This window comes from Sinocyclocheilus anshuiensis, unplaced genomic scaffold (genome assembly GCF_001515605.1).
Source record: "Sinocyclocheilus anshuiensis isolate Anshui unplaced genomic scaffold, SAMN03320099.WGS_v1.1 scaffold6, whole genome shotgun sequence".
Classification (NCBI taxonomy): Eukaryota; Metazoa; Chordata; class Actinopteri; order Cypriniformes; family Cyprinidae; genus Sinocyclocheilus; species Sinocyclocheilus anshuiensis.
The window spans coordinates 526,244-551,072 of NW_015547668.1; the positions used below are offsets into that span (position 1 = coordinate 526,244).

Below are 24,829 nucleotides of genomic sequence, written 5' to 3' on the forward strand. Positions count from 1 at the left end.
GCAAGTTTCATTCACATAGTGAATTCCTATTGTGCAGTTCAAAAAAGTATTGTGACAAACCAGTTAATTAAAAGCTACTGAAAAACTGGCTCAGAAATGTGAATTCCAGAAAACAGTCGAGCAGATATTTGACATTTTCTTATCTAATGCAATGACATTTTAAAGTGTCCAAATATTTTTTGAGGCCACTGTATCAAACAACTTTCATAAATGTATTCCATAAAATAACTCCCACTGGGAAGACACCTTAGTCAGCGCAGTCACCTGTCAACAAAGTATCCAACGATGGGGCCTTCCGCGGCAGAGGGAATCACTCCGAAACAGATGTATGCGCTATATGAGATGAATTATGCTAATCCAAACCTTTAAAGGCCAGCAAAAGAATCACATAAGATTTTCAACAAGCCTTGGAGAAGTTCACAACTCTTTACCATCAACGAAGACGTAAGCCCTGTGGACCGCATCGCCTCCCTTGGTGACCATGCGGAGGGTGTAAAGACCCTCATCATCCTTAGCGAGCTGAGTAAGCGTGAGCTTGGCAACACCTCCGCCAGACTCCATTTTCACCCACCTCGACTCTTTCAGGAGGTGCTCTGGAGGGCCCAAAACACAACATGGGGTATCAGAGGAGAGAAAATGAAACTATTTATTTTGCAGAATAGACTGCAGATCTGGAAAGTGTAATCTGATGATTCTGGAAATGAGATTGGAGTGAAATGAGTCATAAACTACAAATGGACATAAAAAGTCATTTTGTTCTGTACACAACTCGACTGCAAAACAATCCCCTACAGAACAACCGGAAAATTAATATATGACCAGGGGTGAATGCCACAATAAATAAATGCAGCTGTCATTAGGACAGTTACTGTGTGTAGCTATTTGAAATACAGTATTTAGATCCAAATATATTCATAATTTAATATAAAAATAATTATTTATGCATTTGTAGATGTAAAATACACGAAAAGTGTAGAACAAATATTAATATAACAATAAATAGCAATAATTTATTTTATTAAAATCAGTGCTGGGCAACGATTAATAGTGATTAATCACATCCAAAATAAAAGTTTTGTGTACATAATATATGTGTGTACTCTGTATATTTATTATGCATGTATAAATACATATACATGCATGTATATATTTAAGAAAAATATGTTATGTTTACATATTAAATATATTTATATATAATATTATATGAATATAAACATGTAAATATTTTCAAAAAATATACTGTATGTGTGTGTCTTTATATATACATAATAAATACACACACACATATTATATAAACAAAAACTTTTATGTTTTTAAATGTGATCAGTCATGATTATTTGTTGCCCAGCACTAATTAAAATATTTTAATACGAAAAAAAATTCCGCTTTTGTGAACTTCCATTAAATGTTGAGTGATGACTGATACAAATCATTAAATAAGAGCAGTGTACCAAGACAATGAATGATCGTGAAACTACTCTAATGGCTAAATGAAAAGCATTTTAAATTAATTGCAGTATTTACATTGTTGCATATAGGCAAAATGCGTAATTTCTGCGTCATTAGCTGCATAAAATGGAATTGCAATCTGTTTGTTTGAGCAGCCATCATAAAACACTAGCTTAAGCAATAATATGCATTTGGGGCGGGACGTTTGTTGGCTAATCAACAGATAATGTGGGATTGAAAACAGTCCTTTTTTCCCTATTCTTTTTGGTGCAAAAAATTACTGTTTATTTCATATTCAGCAGCTACTGTAGATCTTGTAGTTATATGTAATCAATGAATTCTTAGGGACTGGTCACACTACAATTTTCATCCCTTTGACTTTCATTCACACATACAAGATGTGAAGATAATTCGCATTTCTCTGCGTTCCAAAGTTCAAGTTGATGGTGAACTGCAACCTGTAAATTCGTATCATGTGAAACCGTGTGACCAATAGAAGATCGATATGTCACAGCATGACCTCGTAGCTGAATTAAAAGAACATACATTTATTATTGTTGGTTATTTGTTGAATTTAGGTTTTTAAAAAGATGCTGCAGAGCGTGACGTCATATCACGACCGTTGCAGTCCAGTGTCCTGTGTCCTTTATTAACAATAATCGCGCATGCATACAAAAACGTTTTTGTGTTAGCCTTTGTTGGACACTTCCTACCATCTCTGTACCACATCGCCTCAGGCTGCAGGTTAGCAAGGTTGGGGTTAATAGTCATCTTGCAGGTCAAAGTGGCCTTATCGCCTTCTTTTCCAAAGGTCACGTCAAACGTCTCAGTGAAGGTGATGTTAATCTTCGTATACTTGATCTCAGGTAAAATGACATCTGAGAAACAGCAAAACAGTTCCTGTCTTTCATGACTTGTTTTTAAATCATACCAGATATTCTAATGAATAGAGGCCTTCACACTTACACTGGTAAGGCATCCAGGAATAAGGAGTGGACGTTTCTTCCTCTTTGCACCCTATGAAGTCGACACAAAAAGAAAGTATATAGTGACTTTGTAAAGAAAGGATTCATAGTCTAAATTTGGTTCTCTATTCGATATGCTTAGATTCCAGAAAACAGGAAAAAAAGTCTTACTCTTCACAATGATGGAGGCCTGGGTGGAGGCCTGTCCATGAGTGTTTGAGGCTACAGCCGTGTACATCGCAGTGTCATCAGTTGCACACCTACAAAAGCACGCATAACTCATTCACAGGTGTCTACAACTTCAATCAATACACGGCTGGATCTCAACACCGCTTCACCCACTCCACTAATTAATCAGTCAATAAATAATCAGCATGATTGCTATTTGATTGGATATATGCCACAGTCATTTCCTAATTGACTTTTGGAAAGCACATAAAGTGCTTCCCCCATCGTGATGGATAAATTGGCAGTTAACTAATGCTCTAATGTCAAGAGGATAATTGCTCCAAACTAAATGCTAATGTAGACCAGTGCCTGTTTTCAGAACGTGTTCAACACGGGAGGCTCTGAGGCTTGAATAGCAAACACGAGACGCAAAGGACAAGAAAATGAGAAGACTGTAATGTGACCTTCAGAGTGACCGTACTATATTAGAGCCCTGGCCCCTGCGGTCTTGAGGAGAATGGCTGTGTGTCAGAAAGTGAAAGGTTTGGCCATTTTAGATGAAATGTGGAACGCCAAGCTTCACCTGTGAGGTTTGGGCACTGAATGCAAGAAGCCGTCAGGAATGTGACATAAGGGCCGGGGTGAGTTTTTGTGGGACTGACAGGGTGACAGCAGTGAAAGTCATCTCTCTGTAAGGCGCCAGAGTGTCAGATGACACCAAACTCAGCACTCTGACATTAACAGCTGACAGGAGCTCAAGACGTAGGCGGCACACTGACCGGCCCTGGACTAAATTGGAAAAGTTCACATGCAATCCCAGTGACGTGACTTCCTTTTGTGGAAATTCACTTGTTAGTTACATTTTATTGTGTTTTAGAGGGTGAACCACATGAAACCTATCAAGAGCTTGTCCTTTGGGGATTCACTGCACCCTAAACTATTGTAAGAAAATGCATTAAGAAAATGAAGAATATTTTGGGATTATTAATATGCATGAGAATATCAGGACAAGTAAGCATATTTTTCTTAATGTCATTACTGTAAAAAAAAAATCATGCCTTTATTTTAATTATTTGCACATTATTTATGTATTTGTTGTGCTTCCTTTAATTTAATTAGCTGATTTAAATAAAGGTTAATAACCACTGAGGGAAAAAGTAAATCTTTCAGGCGCATTACGAATTTAGGGGGATTTTTATTTATTTGTTTATCTATTTTACCTAGTGGTGAAGATATAATAGTGTCACAATGCAAAATCTTACTGGATCTAAAATAGGCTATGATCTATCTATATGCATATCTATTTAAGTGAAATGCAACCTGGACATGTTTTTTTCTCTCTCTCATATTCCTGCTAGACAAAACTTTTTTAAAAGTTTAATAACTTGTAAGTCTCTTTTTTGAAAGTTTCCTGCTTTCTGTGGCCAATTAATAACTAGGAAGTGAGCATGTAATGAGTCTTGTCACTCATTCAAGATTGTCACTCATTTCTGTTCAATACAGCTCATCAGTAAACCACATTCTGCCGATGCATCACTAAAAAGTCCAAAAATCACACAGAAAAGTTCAAATTACTTGAGGATGGAGAGGGCATGGAATCCAGCATTGCTCTCCACAAAGTACTTTCCAGAAGAAATATCCAAGATGACATCATCCTTGAACCTGTAGAATATTTATGATATAATAACAATAGATCCTCTTGGAGTTTCTCTATACATGATTACAAATATTATGAAATGTTAAAGTGAAACTGTATAACACCAGAGGAGATTTGAGAGCAACTGCACTCAACCCTAGCGAACAGGAGGCATCTCACCATTTGACTTGTGGGGTGGGATATCCCTCCACAGTGCAGAAAAGTTTAATAGCACTGTTTTCATACACTGTATGGGACCTCAGTCTAACCACAAACTTGGGGCCCCTGATCATGGACTCCTCACGGATGTATTTCTCAGGCATCTTCTTCTCCACCTGATGAAAGGAGACAAACAATTTATTGAGCTGTTGGATCATAAGAAGTGATCACGAAAAAATATACATCCCAAGATAGAGTCAGTCCTATTTAACCTGCGTTTCACTCGGTCTATTACAGGTAACAGCAAAAGTCTTTAAAGTACATTAAAATACAGGTTGACTAATGAAAGTACTGTAACAAAAGCATGTCAAAAAAAGGAAAGGAATGATTGTTTAAAGGGCTTTACCACTCCCTGGATTCTCTTCTGTGTTTGGTATTGATACTTCACCTCTTCTGCCGCAGAGCTAAAAACACACACATTTCCATACACTCTCAAAAAAGGTACAAAACTGTCACTGAGGCGGGACCCTAAGGTACAAAAGTTAAATTTTGTACCTCTAAAAGTACATATTACTACTTTAAAAATATGTTTTAGTGCCTAAAATACATGCATATTAGTACCTTTTAAAAGGGTACCGCCTCAGTGACTCACTTTTGTACCTTTTTTCTAAAAGTTTATAATAAAATGATAATAGTATGCTCAAAGCATTACTCTATACAAGCAGCATGAGAGAAACAGAGATCAGGATTCATCAATGCTCCATGTCATCTCAGGTTAACAATCAGTTAATTCATTTTGATATGCATTCAAACATGCAAAAGCATATAATAATTCATGCATTTCTCAAGCAACACAGTTTTAAGTGGAAAGAAAAAAAAAAGAAAGCATTTGATATTTGATCATCTTTACCCATTGTTCACATGAATTAGCAATTATAGGTTTTAACTTACAATTAAAAAAAAAAAGAATATTGACCTTTTGACCCCTCAGAGGGCAAACAATAACTACCACCATCACAATGTTGCTTTGGTGTGGAATTATTTTTTTCACTAACATAAAATGCCCTAAAATGATCAAAATTAGTATATTTTGATATATCAGAACAAAAGCAGATTTGTTTAAAGGACAAGTTATCTAATTAATTTTAATGAACAAAAATAACTATATATAATAACCATATATAATTACCATACCACGTTCTCATCCTTAAACAACCAATTTAATGACAAAGCTTATCAAACTCAATATATGTATCTAAAATGTACTAATGAAAGCAAAATGTTTCCAGGCAATATCTGTATATATATATAATATCATTAATTTGGTAATAATACATTTATAATATAATATCATTTTAAAGTTTTTAATTTTAATGAACAAAAATAACTGTAATTACCATACCACGTTCTTATCCTTAACCAGTTTTAATGTCAAAGCTTATATTATATCTGAAATGTATTATTGTTTCCAGGCAGAATCTGGGTATTTGGTGCAATATGTGTCCATAAAATATATATGATTGGTCAAGTTAAAGTATATACCTTAGGCCCTGTAACTGATCACCATTTATTTTCAGTTGTTGACCATTTTAATCACCTTCAGTTCAATTGAAATGGTCCTGCAGTGTGATAAATGTAGCCTGTGGTCTCTCTCACTAATATGAGGTCACATAAGCCCCATGCATAATTAGAAAAGAGTTTTACATGGAGTATAGCATATCACACTGCAGGCCTTGTCAACTTCCAACTACCCAGAGGACAGTAGTGACATGAAGGGATCAGTTATAGTTCAGCTACTGTAGGTAATAGGGTGTATTAGCAGAGCTCCAACAATGTTATTATATGTTATACATGATATTACTATTTTATTACAAGTAGTTTTAGTATTGCCGTGAACATCATGATTAGCTGCGATGATTCGTTAGACTTGAACTTGCTGCTGTATTTGTTTTTTACCTTACCTGGAGTATTCCCGAACAACATATTTAGACTCAGTACTGAGGTATTCTTGACCGAAATGCTTGTGTCTGGCAACAACTGCAGCCATATTTGACAACCCCAAGAACCTATGAATAAAACCTGGAACAAAAAACATGCAGCGTTTTTGCACACAAGACAAAACAAAATGCATTCATTGAAAGATGCATAAATTCACATTATTGGGGAAACAGTTTCGTAGCACAATTTGCAGAATTTGGCCTACTCCTGATATGATTTAGGTGTTAGGAAAGTGGACCTGTTTGTGGAGATGAAGAGGAGGGGGTGTTCTGGAGCTTTGGGCCTCAAGGAAGCCAAAACTCAGGGCAGTTTAAAATTAGAGGTTGGGGGTTGGGATATCAGACAGTCCAAGGAGATGGGTACAGTATTCCATGGTGTACATTAATGACAAGCTATTATTGTGTAAATGTCCTGAAATACTGAAAGATAACCAACTGCTCATGACTGTTTATCTTCTATTATGGATAAATGAACTACACTACAATACAAACAACAACACATTCCTCATTTCTTTTTGATGAATAATTACACAAACAAATAATCGTGCATTCTCAATGCAACATTATTATCTCATTCACATATGAAGCCCACATACAATAGCATCTACTGTGCATACTAAACATTATCTATATATATATATATGCACAGATTCCATGAACATATTTGGCAGACAACATGTAAAAACTAACTGTTCGTTCTTTGCATATTGCATCAACAAGTGCGACAAATATTTCAAAGGTCATTTCATTCAGCAGGTCAATTTTACGAGACAATTTTTCCACAAACAAAACAGTGTAAAAGTTTGTCCAGTTATTCATTCACCCATATTCACAAAGCACTGAAACTGGTTTAATTGCCAACTTTTAATGAATCCTTTCAAAGCGCCCAGTCAAGCAAACATCATTCGAGACAGATCAACATCCAACCAAGGTAAAGTTCAAAAGTTTCCTTCAGCCTCAACGATTTTGTATTTCCACAAGGACAACTCTGCATTATAATTTCGGATCAAAAGTGTGGAAATAAGGGGCCAGACATAGGCTACTCACCCCAGGAGAATACAAGAGCGCAACACGGAGGTAGATGAGCCTCTGCCCGCCTGTGAGAGGCCAGCTGATGAAAAGCAAACTATTACCCATGCGGAATGTTGCCTCTCCCGCATCCCATTTATGGACAGGCATTAGACTATATATAGCATTTACACCAACTTCCTACATCATTTCGCACAGATATTAAGATACCAGGCAGACCTTTAAATTGATGCTGGATACTGAATGAGTTATAAAAAAAACAAGAGATAGGTGAGTCCAATGGAAATCATTAATAATTTAAAAAGTAAATATAGGCTATTAATTGGTTTGAATTAGTGGAAAGACTCAATTCCCAAAGACGTAATGCACTCTCTGTCCAAAATTTTTGAAGCCACAGTTTTAACATTTTTTTTTTTTTTAATTGATAAAACACCAATTTAGTTTTTATTGTTTAATGTTTTGAGAGAAAGAGAGAGTGTATGATCTAGAGACAATGCTTGCTTCCTGAAGTGATCTTCTAAGAACATATTCCATCATGGGTATTATTACACAAACAACGGCCTTGTTTTATTCTGGATTTTAACCATTTTTTTTACCAACAACATTGAAATGAATTTGTGTGGGTTTTCAAGATGTGTAAACATTAGCTGTCTTTCGATGTGCAGTGTACAAATATGCCTCCTAAAGTCTCTAATGACAAATTGTATTAAGTTATTAAATTTAAGTTTTCAGAAAATCAAAAAGTGGCAATTCAGGAGAATCCCGTTCATACAACATTTACCAGAAGGAGCTGCAACAATAATGACATTAGAAAAGCTCCTGCTTGTGACATTTTTGCTTAATCTGCATAATCCACCTTCACGTGACATAAATTGCAGTTGATCACATGACTTGACAGCACACGCGCAGTTGCGACGTCACAAGGTAAACACGATCAATGCACAGAAGCCGCAGTGTGTCTCTGTCAGGAAAGGAAGTGGCTCTCTGAAGTGACTCTCGACCGCACAGTGTTTCGGAAAGATAGTGACTGGGCAGTCCTACTTTAAGACTTACACCCCAGACTAAATAAAAACGTTTAAAACCAGCGCTCTCTCATATCAGTAGGACGTAAAAACTGAACCGGCGGCATTTCAGACAATAACAGGTAACTGACGTCTTAACGTAAGTTTGTTCAAGGTTTTATTTATTTAACTTGTTTATTTATTTATCTACAGTATCTATCTCACATTTGAATATGTTACTTTTGGTCGCAACTTTGATATGCTCTATGCCAGTGAATCTCGACCTTTTGGCCCATCCATTCAGAACCATCCTCAAGGACCCCCAGAACAAAATTGACTAATCTATGTATCATTTGTGTCTTTGTGAGGACCAAATGCAGTCAAGTATAATTCAAGTTAGCTGACTTGTCCAGTATTTGGCCATATCATCAGCTATATTGGATTTTTCTTTCATGGGAACATGTCATGTCAAAATATACAAAATTTATACAAAAATTCATACTTTATACGGACCCCCTGGCCTTACGTCAAGGACCACTAGGGGTCCACTGACCCCTGGTTGAGAAACACTGCTCTATGCTATGACTTTGTCTTATAGAAGTTTTTTTCTTTCTTCTTTTTACAGTGTACATGATAATAAATTATCTTTTGTCCTCGGTAAGATGAACGGACTTGCACCATCTGGAAGAATGAGATTCGTTGCAGTTGCTGTCATACTTTGTGCTGGATTTTTCTGGCCAACAGCCTTTGCCCATCCTCGGTATGTCACGCAAATACATTTAGATAAATATATTTGTGCATAGGCTATTGATAAAAGTGTAAGTTTGGGTGCAGTCGGACAATCAATACAAATTGTTTGTATTTCCCTTCTTTATTGAACAAGATACACTTTAGGTTACAGAGTAAACATAATATACAATACAAGACGTTTGAAAGGGTAAATAATTTATACATATGCAGACTTTTTTAATGACTTTTTACAGCAATGATAACAGAACACACTAACAGTTCTTGGTACAATTAAATACATTTAGATAAATATATTTGTGCATAGGCTATTGATAAAAATGTAAGTTTGGGTGCAGTCGGACAATCAATATTGTACAAATCCTGTTTGTATTTCCCTTCTTTATTGAACAAGATACACTTTAGGTTACAGAGTAAACATAATATACAATACAAGACGTTTGAAAGGGTAAATAATTTATACATATGCAGACTTTTTTAATGACTTTTTACAGCAATGATAACAGAACACACTAACAGTTCTTGGTACAATTCCCGATTCATTCAGGTATTTTTGTTCAACTAGAAAAAAAACCGGCTCATGAGTTAGGAATCTTGTCTACACTAGTCATGCTGATACGGAGCCCCTAAAGGGATATGGTGGTGGAAAAAAATCAGATTGAGTGAAAAAATTTGGGGTGGGAGGAAAAAATATTTGTCAGATTTTTTGCGTTCTCTCGAGAAACTTTGCGTTCCCTCGCAAAATTTTGCGTTCTCTCGCAAAGATAATGCAAAGGGGAACGCAAATATATTTGCGAGAGAACGCAAAAGGGAATGCAAAATATCTTTGCGAGAGAACGCAAAAGGGAATGCAAATATCTTTGCGAGAGAACGCAAAAGTTTTGCGAGAGAACGCAAAAAAAAATTTCCTCCCACCCCAAATTTTTTTCCCACCACCGTGTCCCTTTAGGGGCTCCGTATGCTGACACAAATGTCATGAAAATCATTGTTCTTTCCCAGTACTTTTTTGAGGAAATGTTCTAAAAACATGTTTACGGATTGCATGTGAAATATTTGCACAACATTACGACTGTAATAATAATAATAATTTTATTTTAAACATTATGGTAGTATTTGTTGTACTGTTTTAAATTATTTTATTTGATTTATGACATTTAAATAATGCAACCACTAATAAACATTGTCACAGTATTCATTATTGTAAACCAATAAAAAGTACGATAATGAAAATCTAAATCTATTGAGAAATACTATTCAGAATAATAGAAATCACAAAATGAGAATTTGGTGCATTACAGCTAAAATAATTTGGCTAATGATCTTCAACTATTTGCATGCCCACTTTTAATACGCATTTGCTACTGTTACCACATTTTCTGCATAGGCACATACAAATGAAGCCGTTTTTAGATTCCATGTTTTGTGCAAAATGTTTGTCAGATTGCAATTGTCACCCTGAAGTCACAAATAGTGAATCGACTGCTTCTTTTAGGGGAGAATGGACAAAACTCATCCTGACCCAGCATTGGCCACAGACATTTTGCAGTGTATTGTATTGCATTTACTTTCCATTGTTTTATTGCCATTACTGCAGGTGCACCACATATTGCTCCTCCACTGGGTATCAGGAGATAAATTATGTTGTTTTTCATTTATAGGTGGAAAAATGTACAACAAATTTAAGCTTTTGGACTCTGCATGGATTATGGTAGGTTTATGATCAGTGACTATATAGTAAAATTGTTTTATTGCAATGCATACTGAATTAAAAAGAAGGGGAAAAAAATGATTAAAGAGTATAGATTTGTAATATCAGCCATCATATTGGCTAAATATCTGGGCCCGTATTCACAAAACATCTTAAGGCTAAAAGTAGCTCATAACTTGCCGATTTAGGAGAAAATCTTAAAAAATTATGGGCGTATCAGTCCTAAATTTAGGACTCCTAAATATTTGTTCTAAGAGTATTTCACAAAGCGTTTTAGCGCTAAAATAGCTCCTAAATCTGTGAAACGTTAGGAGTAGTGAAGAGGACTCCTAAGTCACTAAGACCAAATCTGAACTAAAATGGCTGTTGCCAGCAATCTACCTCGGAATATAAACATTTTAGAAACATTTGACGATAATGAGCTTTTAAAAAGGTATCGGCTTTGGTTTGGAGGTTATCCCAACTCCAAATTTTTGATTAGCCTATATCCTTAATATTCTCGCGTCCAGTTTGGTTTTCTTTTATGTTTGCATGTCTTACTATCAGCCATGATTATTCTACTCTGCTAATTAAAAGGCTGTTTATATGCATATTACCTACATTTTATTAGTCGCAGAAAAAAAAATCCACATGAAGTGGCGAAATCATGCATGCAGTCCGTGACAGACAAATCGTTAATGGCTGGTCTTTGTGGTAATGCAGTACATCAGGCAGGACATCCATATGCTCTCCTAACATTCATCGACCTCAAATATGGCTTATCATCTAAAATATGTATGTAGTAGCAACTTTACATGGCAGCTCAATCTAATGTTATATATATAATATATATAATATATAGCCTACTTGTTTAATTAGTGACACTTAGCCTGCATTTTAAAATCTTTATTTGAATGTGGCAATTAACGATACGCATGACAATCGCAGCTTCTGTCGAATCGCGATCTCGATTCCATTTCGATTTATCGTGCAGCCCTAATGCTGACATTATCCATAGCAACAAGGTCAACCCCGCCCTTACTCTTAGCTTAAGACTTCTGTCTATTCCTTAGTACAAGTTTGTCTCAGTAGCTTTGTGAATAGGTTTTAAGAGAAAACTCTTTGCTAAAAACTTTTACTGCTATTTAGGAGAACTCTTAGTGGTAAGATACAATGTTTTGTGAATACGGGCCCTGAAGTAATAATTAAAGCCGACGACTTCAGGAAGACCTTTTCCGCAATCACTTAACTAATCCACAACCATAAACAAAAACATTTCCTATAAACAAAAAGCTACTATACTATACTACTTTAGCTTAAACTTTAAACTTGACATGCAATATTGTTGACTCCTATGATAAATGGTGTTTGGATAAAAACGTCTGCCGAATTAATGCATAATACATTTCCCCCACATGTTTATATTGGTGCAACCCTGGTTGTCATGTGATCTGAATAATCATCGGATAATGATGAAAAATGCCAGTGATTGTAAGGATGATTATAGTTTGTGTCAGTAGAAATGTTTGTTGTTTTTGCAGGCCCAACTCTGGCATGAGGTGCAATACATCCTGGCACTTTAATGCCAGTTTGATTGAGGTAATTTACTTGCCTTGCTCGCCTTGTTGAATGTCATATATTTTAGTTCATTGGACATGTGCTTGATATGTGTGCATGTTTTTCAGGACTTAATACCAGAGATGAAAAAATATTGGCCAGATCTGAGAGCACCTTCCTCCCCCCAATTTTGGTATGTTTAAAAACTTGCAAATGTACTTTTTATTTATTTATTAAAGTAAATAATGGACTTTTTATTGTGTGTTTTTTTGCTTAGGAAATATGAATGGACAAAACATGGAACCTGTGCTGCAAAAGCAGAGTCTCTGAACAGTCAACATAAATACTTCAGCAAAGCTCTTGAGCTGTACCACAAGTTTAACCTTACTAAGTAAGTCCTTGTTTTTCAGTAGTTCTTATAAAACCTGATTTTGTGGCTTTCAGTACATTAGGAAGTTGTGAGATGGATACAAAGCAAAAGATGAGAGTATTTATAAATGACAACTCTTTCATCACACACAGACATTATGTAACACTTCAGTTAAAAAGTAACTAATATTATAAAACTGATATTTCTGACTCAAAATTCAGATTGAAGCCTCACTCAGAGCTTTTGTAAAATAGCACTTACATGCACAACTGTGACGCACTTCAATTTAAATTCTATATTAAAGGGTTAGTTCAACCAGAAATGAAACTTTTGTCATAATTTACTAATCCTCAAGTTGTTCCAATCCTGCATGAATTTCTTTGTCCTGTTGAACACAAAAGAATATATTTTGAAGAATGCTGGTAACCATTGACTTCCATAGTATTTTTCCCCCCATACAATGGAAGTCAATGGCTGCCACCAACATTTTTCAAAATATTTTCTTTTGTGTTCAACAGAAGAAAGAACGTTATAAAGGTTTGAAACAACATGAGGATGAGTAAATTAGGGCTGTTCCCTAATAGTTGACTAATCGTTAGTCGACCAGAAGAGGCTTGGTTGACCAAAATTGTATTAGTTGCTTAGTTGCAGAAAAAAAAATATTTTAAAAAGTCCACATTGGCGAAGTCACGCAGTCCGTGACGGACAGATCATTAGCGGCTGGTCTTTGTGTTAATACAGTGCATCCAAATGCTCGACTATCATTCATCGACCTCAAATATGGCTTATCATCTGAAATATGTAAGTAGTAGCAATGGCTGCTCAATCTAATGTTAACCTAGAGAAACGTACGCTGTTCAAGTGTTTGTGTGGAGTTTGGAATCTGAACAGCAGCGTGCTCACTGCAGGACAGATGGAGGCGCTGGTGCACTTACTTGCTCTTAAAATACTCTGTCATTTTTGGTCATACAGATCAGAGTAATACATCTTTCAAATCTGGAAAGACTCTACGTTTATTTGTGTGCACTCACAATAACAACAAAACATTACGCTTTTGTAAAATAATGAAAGCAAACAGGATGCGCTTTCTGCTGTCTCAGTCTCCGTGAACTTGAGTGCAAAACTCCATGTATATCTTTGACTTACAGACATTAAAACTATATCTATAGAGAGTGAAATGACGAGTCAGTGTCAGTGTCTCCAACTTCATCTCTTAAGGCGAAAACAAAGAAAGCACTAGTTTATCAAGAAATTATTGAAATGTTAATTCAGTCTCCTTACTGTTGTTCCCTGACACATTCATAATCATTACTTCTGCCGGTGCACTGTGGCAAGCTTTATGCATGTGCTTGAGTGCTTATTAGGCTATAGGCAATTAAAGGCTCATTATAATGATTTAAATGGTTTATTAATAAACGTGCGATTGGTCGACTAATGCTTAAAATGAACGACTACTAGTCGACCAGAAAAATCCTTAGTCGAAGGCAGTCCTAGATTATATTATGACAAAATCTTCATTTCTGGTTGAACTATCCCTTTAAAGGGGTCATATGATGCAATTTCATTTGTTCCTTTCTCTTTGGAGTGTTACAAGCTCTTGGTGCATAAAGAAGATCTGTAAAGTTGCAAAGACTAAAGTCTCAAATCCAAAGAGATATTCTTTATAAAAGTTAAGAGTCAGCCACACCCCCCTAAAACAGCTCGTTCTAACACGCCCCCACATGTCTACGTCAGTAAATAATGTTCTTTTTAGCAGCATCATATGACCCCTTTAATGTAGCAAATAACAATGCTGCTCGGCAAGCATAAACAATTAAAACATTGATTCATATCACATGCCTTAATAACAAGTTTGGGACACATCCCAAGTAAAGCAGTCCAGCCCATAATGGCTGTGTAGTTATATAAACACTACCGGTTAACATATTTCTGCTATCTCACATAAATGTGTTAACCAATAGCATCATACCACCCAGCACTAGTTGACACTGGTTTCCTCATGAGTCTTTTGTGTCTTCAGTGTTTTAAAGAACAAGAGAATCGTGCCCTCTGAGCAGCACTACACAGTAAGTAGTTTAATTCCCTTCCCTGCTGTAATTATCATTTAAGAGACACTGAACTATATGTGGTCCTTTGAAGATGAAGTAAATATTTTTCTTTGACCTTTGACCTGAGAGGTAGAGCACGTATAGTCTGTGATTGATTTATATATATGTATATTTTGTATATATTTAAATAATTCAGCAGCATGGGTTGCGTTAGAGTTGTTTACTGTAATGGTTCAGCCTGCTGTTTTCTGTTCCTGTCTGTGATTCCACAACTTGTGATTACGTGAACGATATAATTGAAATAATGATCAGGTTAAAAATTTCCCAAAAGTATCATCCATCTAATAAGGGGCCCCAAAGAATTTTCCTAAACCTCTGTGTGCGTTATTGTTGCCCAGCCTCAACATCAGCATTTCAACATTCATAGCCTGACGTTTTGCAATCTTTTTTATTTTGTTTATAGCTGGATGAGGTGGAGACAGCCATTACTAGCTTCTACAATGTGAAGACAAAGATTCAGTGCGTCCATCCAGGAAAGGTATGAATGAAGAAAGACCAACCTTTGTGATTAGAAAAAAGGTTGAAAAGGTTGTTTGAAGATAAAAAGACAAGAACACAAAAAGGAAAGTGTATTAAATATTCCATTAACAGCACAACAGTGACATACTGGTGATTACCACAAAAAAAAAAATAATAATTTTGACTTGCCCCTTCTTTTCTTTAAATATGTCTGTTACAGAGAGGCATTTACAATGGAAGTGAATGGGTTTGATCCATAAATGGGCATTTCAGGAGTAGTATCAGGGTGTCCGCAGGGTCTTAAAAAGTATTAAAAGTTGACAAATCAATTTAGAGAAAATTAAGGCCCTTAAAAAGTATTAAAGTCTTAAATGCATTTTCCAAGGTATTACATTTTGTATCATCTTTTCATTATGTATATTTGTCGAATAGTGGGGTTCTGTGTATTTTATTTATGGAATCCTGCAAGATTTGACTTCATCTGTTACTGCGCTCACTGACTGACTGCGCTGCTGCGTGATAGCGCGGGGCTTGTTGATCCTGCTCTCTCTGAATTTCTGACCATTACAGCATGCTCCCATCCGCTCCCGCGATTGGGTTGTTGTTGTTTTTTTCCACGAAATTGGGCTGCTTTTTTAAACTGTTGCCATTGGGTTGATTTTCCCCAGTGGGTTAAAGGTTTTAAATATTGCATAAATTACATTTGGTTGAAATACTTGTACTGAAACATTTTGCATTCTACCTGTAATAAAACTGTGCTAAATGTTTTGGGCCACACTAGTAGGAAGCATTTGAGCTGTGTTTATGATAAATGTACATAACAGTGACTGTAAAATATGTATTTTAGGGATGGAAATGACATTTTTATATGACTGTAAAATATGTATTTTAGGAATGGAAATTACATTTTTATATTTGGGACATGATAATTGCGCTAGTTTGGGCTGTTTTTTTTTACTGGCATGGGCTTGGGATGCACAATTAAAATGATGTAATAGTTGTGATCATTATTTTACCTTCCGTGATCATTCAGACATGATCAGGTGCAGTACTGACACTCTGTCAAGTCTGCATCAAATCAAGCACTCCGTAATCACAGTTAAACCTGTCTGATCAGTCAGGTGTTTGTCATGAGAAGTGTTCCACAAAACAGCTATGGTTTGAGTTGATGTAACAAATACATCTTTTGAATATACTGTGTGAACTCATTGCCCTGTTAGCTTGGAGAACTTTATTTTCCCTCCTCAATAAGTTTTGTCAGTTGTTTTGTTTATTGGTCTAATTATTGTTTCTTGGGTTGCATTGGTTAGTCTCGAGGTTAATTCTCTTGTGCTTCGTTCGCCACTTCTGAATTATGTTGTATTGATAAGGAGTTATCAGAAAGTAAGTCTGTTTAGCTGTGCTATCTTACAATCAATATGTAGTAAATGTAAGTTAACGTGTCGCCGATGTAACCGGTTAAAACTTGGAGTGGCGATGAGGTCTTAAAATGTATGGAGAGAGTCGTAAAAAAGGTCTTAAAAGGTATTAAATTTAACTCAATGATTCTTGTATATACCTATGATTTTAGCAAGGAAACATCACACAACCTTTTCTACATAAAATTTAACTATCAACTTTTACAACTTTGTTGCCATGAAAACATAAAACTTAACGGCTCACTTAATATATACTGCAAGTTTTAATTAACTATATGTAAGCTTCACATTTCTGCTTTTAAGTCTTTAAAAAATGTTCCCAATGTAAGTAAGTAAGTTCCTTTACTTCTGAAATTAAGAGCCAAGTCAAATGTATTTTTGTGGTAATCAACATAATTTACATTTATGCGCTTAACTGACTCTTTTATCCAGAGCGACTTATAATAGGGGAACATATTCCTTTATGAAAGTCTATTTTGATTTCCTCATGACTTGATATCGAGTGAGACTGCTCTGCTCAGGGCAACAGTTAGATGCACAGTGACCATAGTTTGCCATCAGTTTTGCTAAGGTGAAATCTAATTTCTTACTGTATTTCTCAGGGAGGCCAGTTTCAGATTTTGGGCCAAATAGAGATCTGCGTTGACAGGGATTTCCAGCTGATCGACTGCGAAAAGTCAACCGAAGAAATCTGGAGCAATGACATCCCTGCAGTGGCTGTCAGTGGCCAGTCAGAGCTCAGCGTGTGTGATCACTCCATGCCGGTCTATTACCCCCCAGTGCCCAGCAGATCATAGAGGTGGGCAACCCCAGACCTTGTGTGCGAGTGTGGAATCACTGAGCATAACAAGACGAGAATTCATTCTGTCGAGTTTTTGAAACGCTGAAAATCTTTCCTGTTTACACTATAATTTTAAATAATTGCACATTAAATTCCTTTGTTGTTTTAAATGATGATGCTGGAACAATCTAGTGAAGATTTAAGGGTGTCACAGACTGCTGTATTCTATGGTTACTGGGTTCATTTTTTATTAATCTTGTAGGTTTTACGGTCTTATCTTACTGAGCCATACTGCTGTATTTGTTTCCTTTATTTTTCGTTCTTGGGTGAATTTCACAAAAACATGTCCAGATCAAATTTACCACAAAATTTCAAGGAAAGAAAAAAAATCTTAATGAAACATGTTATACATTAGGAAAGGTTTTTAGCATTATAACACAATTTTCATGACAGTTAAACAAATATCCCACCTGACCACTGTGCATCTAGACATTTAACTTTTCTCCAATTCACATTATTCTAAATGATTATCATTTAGTAGTACAGTAATTGTATTACAGTAAAACCATACAAGTACGATGTATAAATGTTCGACAAAATAGATAATATACCACTGTTGTGTTCATAAATCAGAAAGAATATTTTAGCAATGTGCTCCATTTCCATTAAAAAAATCACAATGAAGTAATTTCAGTGATCCTTGAAGCAAACCAATTATTTTTTATTTGATTAAGTCTTTGTTTCTTTCTTTCAGTCTAACTTAGCTGTAATATTCAGCCTTTAATATATTTCATCTGATAAATTTGTTATTATGATTTGGATTGAAAGAGGCCATTCATGCCTTAATTTGCGTTGTTAATGTGTAAAATATGTGGTAGGTGTGGAGCTTTGGGCCTAATGGCAGCAGTTGCACATAATGCAGATTTAAGCTACTGCCGCTGGAGGGCAGCACATGCATTCTGCCCAAAAAAAAATAATATCACAATGACGTTGTTTACAGATACCTTGTTCACATGTACGTTTTATGAAAGGATGATGGTAGTGGACTATAGGGAGAAAAGTTACAATTTGCACAAAATGTTCCGGTAAATAAACCGTGTCTTTCTGGCTTTTTAACTGTTTTTTCAAACACAATTATTTGATGACAGCCATATCAGATGTGGGCATTTGATACACAACTCCGCTTGTGAAAGACATGCCTAATCTTTGATTTTATACTGGGGAAGCATTTATACTGCTGGCCAAAGACTTTTTATACAGTAGGTACTAGGTACAAAGGTTTGTTACTTTTACAGTATATGATAAATGCCTTACTTAAACACCAGTAACTAAAACTTTTTTGTAATGCAATGCCAACTGAATAAATACAGAAAATCCCATATTCCTGTGTGTTTGAAAACTCTGTACGTGTCCCTGCTGAACTGTCTTTGTGTGGCGGTACTTACAGGCCAATTCATGCAGCCTTCAGTTTGTGTCTCTGCAGTGTCCTTGTCTTGATAGAAACAACAACCGCATGTTCAAACGATTTATGGAGGGTTTTTTTATAAGGCCATTTAGGGGTTTCTGACTGCCAGAGCCCTGCATTAGGGAATGTGATGAGAAGGACTTCTTCATTAACATGTACACATCTCTTCCTCCTCATAACCATACCTGTTTTTGTAATGCAAGGTTGTTTAGATGTTCACTGATGATTTTCTCACAGTTGGTATTTGCTGATAGTTCCACACTACACTAACTCTATTTTTCCCACAACAAGGAGCAAAAGTGAAAGAACGCATGTGGAATGTGAAATTAGGAGGCTTAAAGTATACAGGTGCATCTCAATAAATTAGAATGTCGTGGAAAAGTTCATTTATTTCAGTAATTCAACTCAAATTGTGAAACTCGTGTATTAAATAAATTCAATGCACACAGACTGAAGTAGTTTAAGTCTTTGGTTCTTTTAATTATTGAGATGCACCTGTATAAGATGTTGACATAAAACCTTCCAAACAGTTTGACACCAAAGCAGAAAAAAACCTGAGAATATGTGCAGCTATTTGCACCGTCTCCTGATCTATGGTGCAGAGAAATGAACTGAACCTTTTTTTGTTCATCACAATATTTTGTCTGTTACATACAGATGACTGTTCAAAAATCTAATAAGCTGTCAATGTAGGAAGCATTTTAATGCATCACTTATACAGTGAAGACATCCAAAAGGTGGAAATCTTGATTCTATACTTTTTTGGGCCAAGTTCTCAGTCAGTATCGTATGTATTCTTTGCGTAGAAGACAATTCTATGATTGAGATGCAAGTTAATTGAAATCCATCCTACCTAGGGATTACATAGGATAAAGAAGTTCTATGTTTATTTCTAAAATGGTATTTTCATTCTAACACCAATCTGTACTGAAATCAGTTGAGAGTGGAGTATATATTAGTATATTAATTTATATATATATACACACACACACACACACACACACACACACACACAATACATATAAATAAATAACTAGTACATGTTCATATTTTATACAGTGTATATATATATATATACATATATATATATATATATATACAGTGGGTACGGAAAGTATTCAGACTTTAAGGGGGTCTGAATACTTTCCGTACCCACTGTATATATATATACACACACACAAAATACATATGTAACCCTGGAGCACAAAACCAGTCTTAAAAGGTTAGTTCACCCAAAAATTTAAATTAGCCCATAAATTACTCACCCTCGAGTCATCCTAGGTGTATATGACTTTCTTCTTTCAGATGAATCCAGTCGGAGATATATTAAAAATTGTCTTTGATCTTTCAAGCTGTTTAATGCCACTCAGCGGACAGAAGCAGTTCCGGGGGAATGACGTATGGGGTCAGCGTTGCTCACCATGTGATCCTTGACTTCACATTGGCTTCAGATTTGCCCTTCTTCTGTTGAATAAAGACAGACAGACGTCAGCTGGCTTTTAAGTCAAATGACTTGAGGGGTTCCAGGCTCAAACTTAATGGCTACAGATCACTGCCTGGAAACCTCTCTGTCTTTCATTCATATGTGAAAAGAGCTCCGCATGTTTCTTGAGAGTGGTTTGCTGGTGGACAGTCAGGGCTGAGTCACCGCTGTCCTTCAGGCTGAAAGAGTGATGATGAGTGAGAGCTGTGTGTGTGTAGATCTGAAGCTGTGTCTCTGTCTCTTGACAGTACTTTTGCTTTACTATCTGAAGATCAGGGACCATTTGAAGTTATACAGAACCCCTCAGTGGACAGAGGTCTGTTCCAAACCCTAGTGTGCTGTTTACTGCCTGCATAGGATGCTGTCTTATAAGGTAGCAACGCAATGTGCCATACAAATATACTGTATTCAGTAAAGTATTAGCATGGTAAACTAACAATGTAACAGAAATACAAATAGAATACAGATATTGTAAACATTTGAACTTTTGAATTTGAAAAATGAACTGGAGTAAAAAGTGTGATAATTATGCTGCGTTCAAGTCCTCCTGGGACGTTCGTACTTACGAGTTGACAAGTCGTAATTATGACGTCAGGTGCGTTCAAGTCAGTTTAGTCAAGTCAACCTTCTTTTAATAAATTACAAGAAAATACAACAGGGTCTGCATTTTTTTACTTGGATTTCAGCTGCGTAACAAGAACATGACCAATTTAAGTAAACTATCAATTTAAACAAAAATTTACCGTCAACTACAGACGTTGCATCCATCGATTCTGCCATGATTCTCATTGACACGCCCCCAACTCAGAAACTCGGGGCTTAAAGAAAATTTCGAGTTTCCCACTCATAATAACGACTTTGTGGTGGCATTCATGTGCGTTCAACTCGTAAATACAATCTATCCGACATGACTTGAACGCACCATTAGCCCTTTATGGAGCTAGTCTCCTTTATAGCGCTTGTATTAAAAAAATATGCAGTGTTGGTCAAAGTTACTTTTAAAAATAATGCATAACAATACTGTGTTGCTCCATAAAAAAGTAACTACTTGTTTTACTTAGTTACTTTTTTTGGAAAGTAATGCATTACATTACTTTTGCGGTACTTTTTGTCACCTAGGCTGGGCTTACTTATTTGTTGTTGTTGTTGTTGTTTTTTTAAACAAAAAACTCTATTTCATTGTTAACTTAAAGGTAATGTGTTACTTTAGTAGTTAATTAAAAAAAGTAATCTGATTACAAAACCTGATTACCTCCGACACTGCCAATATGCAATGTTTAATTGTTATTTAATACATTTTAATTATTTAATGATGTTTTATTAAGTAACAGAGATGTTACTTAAAATATGACGTTTGGTTTACAGAATAAGATTTCTCTGAACGATTGGAGCAGATATACAATTGAAATAAGTTGTGTACGAAATGAAGGTGTGCAAACATCTTTACACAGAAACCTGCCAAATCACTGTCTTTTTTAATAAAGGAAAGAAGTGGCTTTTAACAGATTATTTGCAATAGTTTGTGAATGCGTGGAACATTTTGCTTTTTTTCAGTTAACTGATCTGAGCATGTCTGCTCTAGATTTCACAGTATCTGTTCTGCTGTAAAACACAGTTAACCTCACCTAATCCCTTAACGTTAAATCATAGACGATGAGGGAGAGCTTTGAAGATTTTCAGACAAATCCTTTGGTGAACTAGAAAAATGACATCAAATAGAACTGATTTCCTCATCACTAAAATTGTACAGGAACTGGATACCAGTTTCCGATGCTGGTTATGAACAATTATTACATTTTTTCACTTTGTTTTTGTAAAATTAGCCCACACCCACAAATAAGATGATAAAATCTAAATTAGTACAAGCCTGGCTGCACAATGGTTCTTTTAGATCGGGGTCTTCAACCTTTTTCAGATACTTCTGCAGCACAACTAATATCTAAGATTCACTTAGCATTAGATTTTTTTAGAAATCTCCTTTGATGTGAAATTTCTAAAGGAAACTTATATGAAGTTTTACTTGAATCAAAAGATCATTTTATCTTTAATATCATGCACTATTAAAATCAATAATTTATTTATCGGTTTATTCAGTGTATTCGTTATTCATTTAGTTGGCGAGGGAGGTTTACTTCAAAACTCAACTTTTCTTCTGTAACTGACACTCAAATTTATTTTCATTTTTCCTATAGTAAAGGAGTTGGGATCTATCTGTCTCTGTCAGAACACCCTAACAACTGCCTAGAAACCACTCAGTAAACCTCAGTAACCACAGCAAGGCCTACATTCCTTCAAACTTCAAATGTCTCTTTTATGAATTCAAACAGCATAAGGCCTTTAAACATGTCAAGCCGATTTTCAAAGCTTGTCTTCTTCGTAAAAATGTTGATAATATCCCAAAGAAAGTAAGTATGTTACAGAATTATGATGTATTTGCATGTGTACTTCATATTATAAACATTTTATGGATAGAAATTGAAAGTAAATGTCCATTCGACATTTGTATATATAGAAAAGTAACAGTGAGTGTCTGAGAATAAATGTCTGCTGTTGCATTCATCCTGTCTCACTCGTTCGCTCTCTCTTAGACAGTGTGTGAGAGAGAGAGAGAGAGATTATGTCAAAAAGAGACTGAATTAAACAGCTCTCCTGTCTGATGGATTACTTTCAATATGAATGAAAGCAGCAGTGCACCTGTAAGATAAGATAACCCGTATGGAGCAGTGACAGACACAGCGGGTGGAGTTCTTTTCGGGCCTTTATCTCATCTGCTAGAACACCATCACTCATGGATGTGCAGCATTCACAACTGAATTGAGAAGGCCTTTGAAATTCCAATTCAGCTCCTGAATTTTATTGAGGCAGCAAACTGCGTGCAGAATTGTAATCCAAATTTGAATTTAACCCTTTATTATACACAAAAGGTTCTTTATTGCCATTGATGATTCCATGAAGAACCTTTAACTCCATAGAATCTTTGGTTACACTTTATTTTAAGGTGTCCTTGTTACAATTATACATTTAAGTACTGAGTAATATTAATTAACTAATATGTTTAGGGTTTGGCTTAGGGTTACTTGCATGTAATTATGCATAATTTATTGTTATTTTTATAGCAAGTATGTGTAACAAGGACACCGTAAAATAAAGTGTTACCGAAACTTTCCATTGCACAAAATGTACTTTATAGTGGAAAAAAGTTTCTTTGAAAAAAGGATGTTCTTCACATTGAGAAAAACAACAACAATTCACTAAAAAGTTTGGGGAACAAAATGGTTCTTCTATGAAATGCCTGCAAATGTAAATCGACGAAATGTTATTTTTGTGTAAAAAAAATAAAAATAATAATAATAAAGCTAAAGTCACTAAAGCTTCCACTTCACAATAATAAATAAAGCCATAAATGTGGCATATAAGAATTGTTTGACTGTGATATATAGTAGCATTTATAAGATATTAAGTTGAAATGAGAAAGGCACATTGTCAAATATAAATTTGGAGAATTAGAAATTGTATCATATTTGTGACCCTAGACCACAAAACCAGTCATAAAGGTCAATTTATCGAAATTAGGATTTTTGTACTATCTGAAAGCTGAATAAATAAGCTTTCCATTGATGTATGGTTCCCTTTCAGTCGGTCACTACGAGTCACGTCGTGACCGACGAATTGGGATATCGCTTCGATAGACCAATCTACTTCGAGTGTAAACTAAACGAGCCAATGCACATTGGCATGCAATTATTGCATCCAGCTGCCGCTGATCACAGCGTGAGTATAATAAGGCAGCAGGTGCAATGCATACCAGCTTTTCGCTTCGGAGCCGAGCGACAACATCATTCTGCTCTATGTTTATTTCGAGAACTACGAGTTCAGCACGCTCTCGGAAGCGTTCTGTGTTGGCGGGACGGCGCTTCAGCGGTGGTCGTTCCAGTGTCGAGTGGGTTGCGCACTTCAGGCTGCACTACCCCCTGTCGTGTTGCAAAACGGCCATCTCCCCTGTGCGCCTCAGCACTAAAAGAGCATTTCCTAAAAAGAGCAAATTTCTCTAAAAGAGCTACACGGGTGCGTCTTTATAAAGACGACGGATCGTCCTTCTAAGGATGCCGTTTCAGCCGTGCGTTTCTGGGTGCGGTCGTTACCTGGCACCGGGTGATGGTCACGATCGCTGCCTCACGTGTCTGGGCATTAAGCACGCTGAGGTGGCCTTCGTGGATGAGTCATGTTCTCATTGCGGGAAGATGACCATCTCGGAGCTGCGAACCAGACTCCGCTACTCGCAAGGGGCGGAGTCCCATTGCCGCTGCACTTCCAGCAGTAGCGCGGGCGGTTTGAGGGGTACAGTGATGG

The 24,829-nt window shown here is 36.0% G+C and overlaps 2 protein-coding genes across 4 annotated transcripts in view; one reads left to right on the forward strand and one right to left on the reverse strand.

The window, feature by feature from the left end:
* Positions 1–7,481, reverse strand: part of LOC107702662 (myomesin-2-like) — a 27,926-nt gene extending 20,445 nt beyond the window's left edge. Inside the window, exons 1-10 of the mRNA XM_016505046.1 lie at positions 7,422–7,481; positions 6,339–6,456; positions 4,784–4,841; positions 4,399–4,553; positions 4,158–4,244; positions 2,586–2,674; positions 2,416–2,466; positions 2,163–2,327; positions 432–593; positions 265–313 (exon numbers count right to left, since the gene is read on the reverse strand). Of these exons, the coding sequence (XP_016360532.1) occupies positions 265–313; positions 432–593; positions 2,163–2,327; positions 2,416–2,466; positions 2,586–2,674; positions 4,158–4,244; positions 4,399–4,553; positions 4,784–4,841; positions 6,339–6,424 (902 nt within the window). The 5' untranslated portion in view covers positions 6,425–6,456; positions 7,422–7,481. The remainder of the gene's footprint in view (positions 1–264; positions 314–431; positions 594–2,162; positions 2,328–2,415; positions 2,467–2,585; positions 2,675–4,157; positions 4,245–4,398; positions 4,554–4,783; positions 4,842–6,338; positions 6,457–7,421) is intronic.
* Positions 7,482–8,328: 847 nt separating this feature from the next.
* The window catches only part of LOC107702666 (ribonuclease T2-like), a 19,785-nt gene continuing 3,284 nt past the window's right edge, over positions 8,329–24,829 (forward strand). Inside the window, exons 1-10 of one of the 3 annotated variants that reach the window (XR_001635783.1) lie at positions 8,329–8,564; positions 9,030–9,164; positions 10,644–10,698; positions 10,810–10,859; positions 12,380–12,437; positions 12,524–12,588; positions 12,673–12,786; positions 14,786–14,831; positions 15,277–15,351; positions 17,353–17,736. Coding sequence is in view for 2 of the 3 variants with exons in the window: in XM_016505049.1 (XP_016360535.1) it covers positions 9,067–9,164; positions 10,644–10,698; positions 10,810–10,859; positions 12,380–12,437; positions 12,524–12,588; positions 12,673–12,786; positions 14,786–14,831; positions 15,277–15,351; positions 17,353–17,547 (756 nt within the window). In the remaining variant the exon portion in view is untranslated. Of the gene's footprint in view, positions 8,565–9,029; positions 9,165–10,643; positions 10,699–10,809; positions 10,860–12,379; positions 12,438–12,523; positions 12,589–12,672; positions 12,787–14,785; positions 14,832–15,276; positions 15,352–17,352; positions 18,143–24,829 lie in introns of those variants that run through there. The other 2 variants (XM_016505049.1, XM_016505050.1) reach the window with 2 other exon arrangements.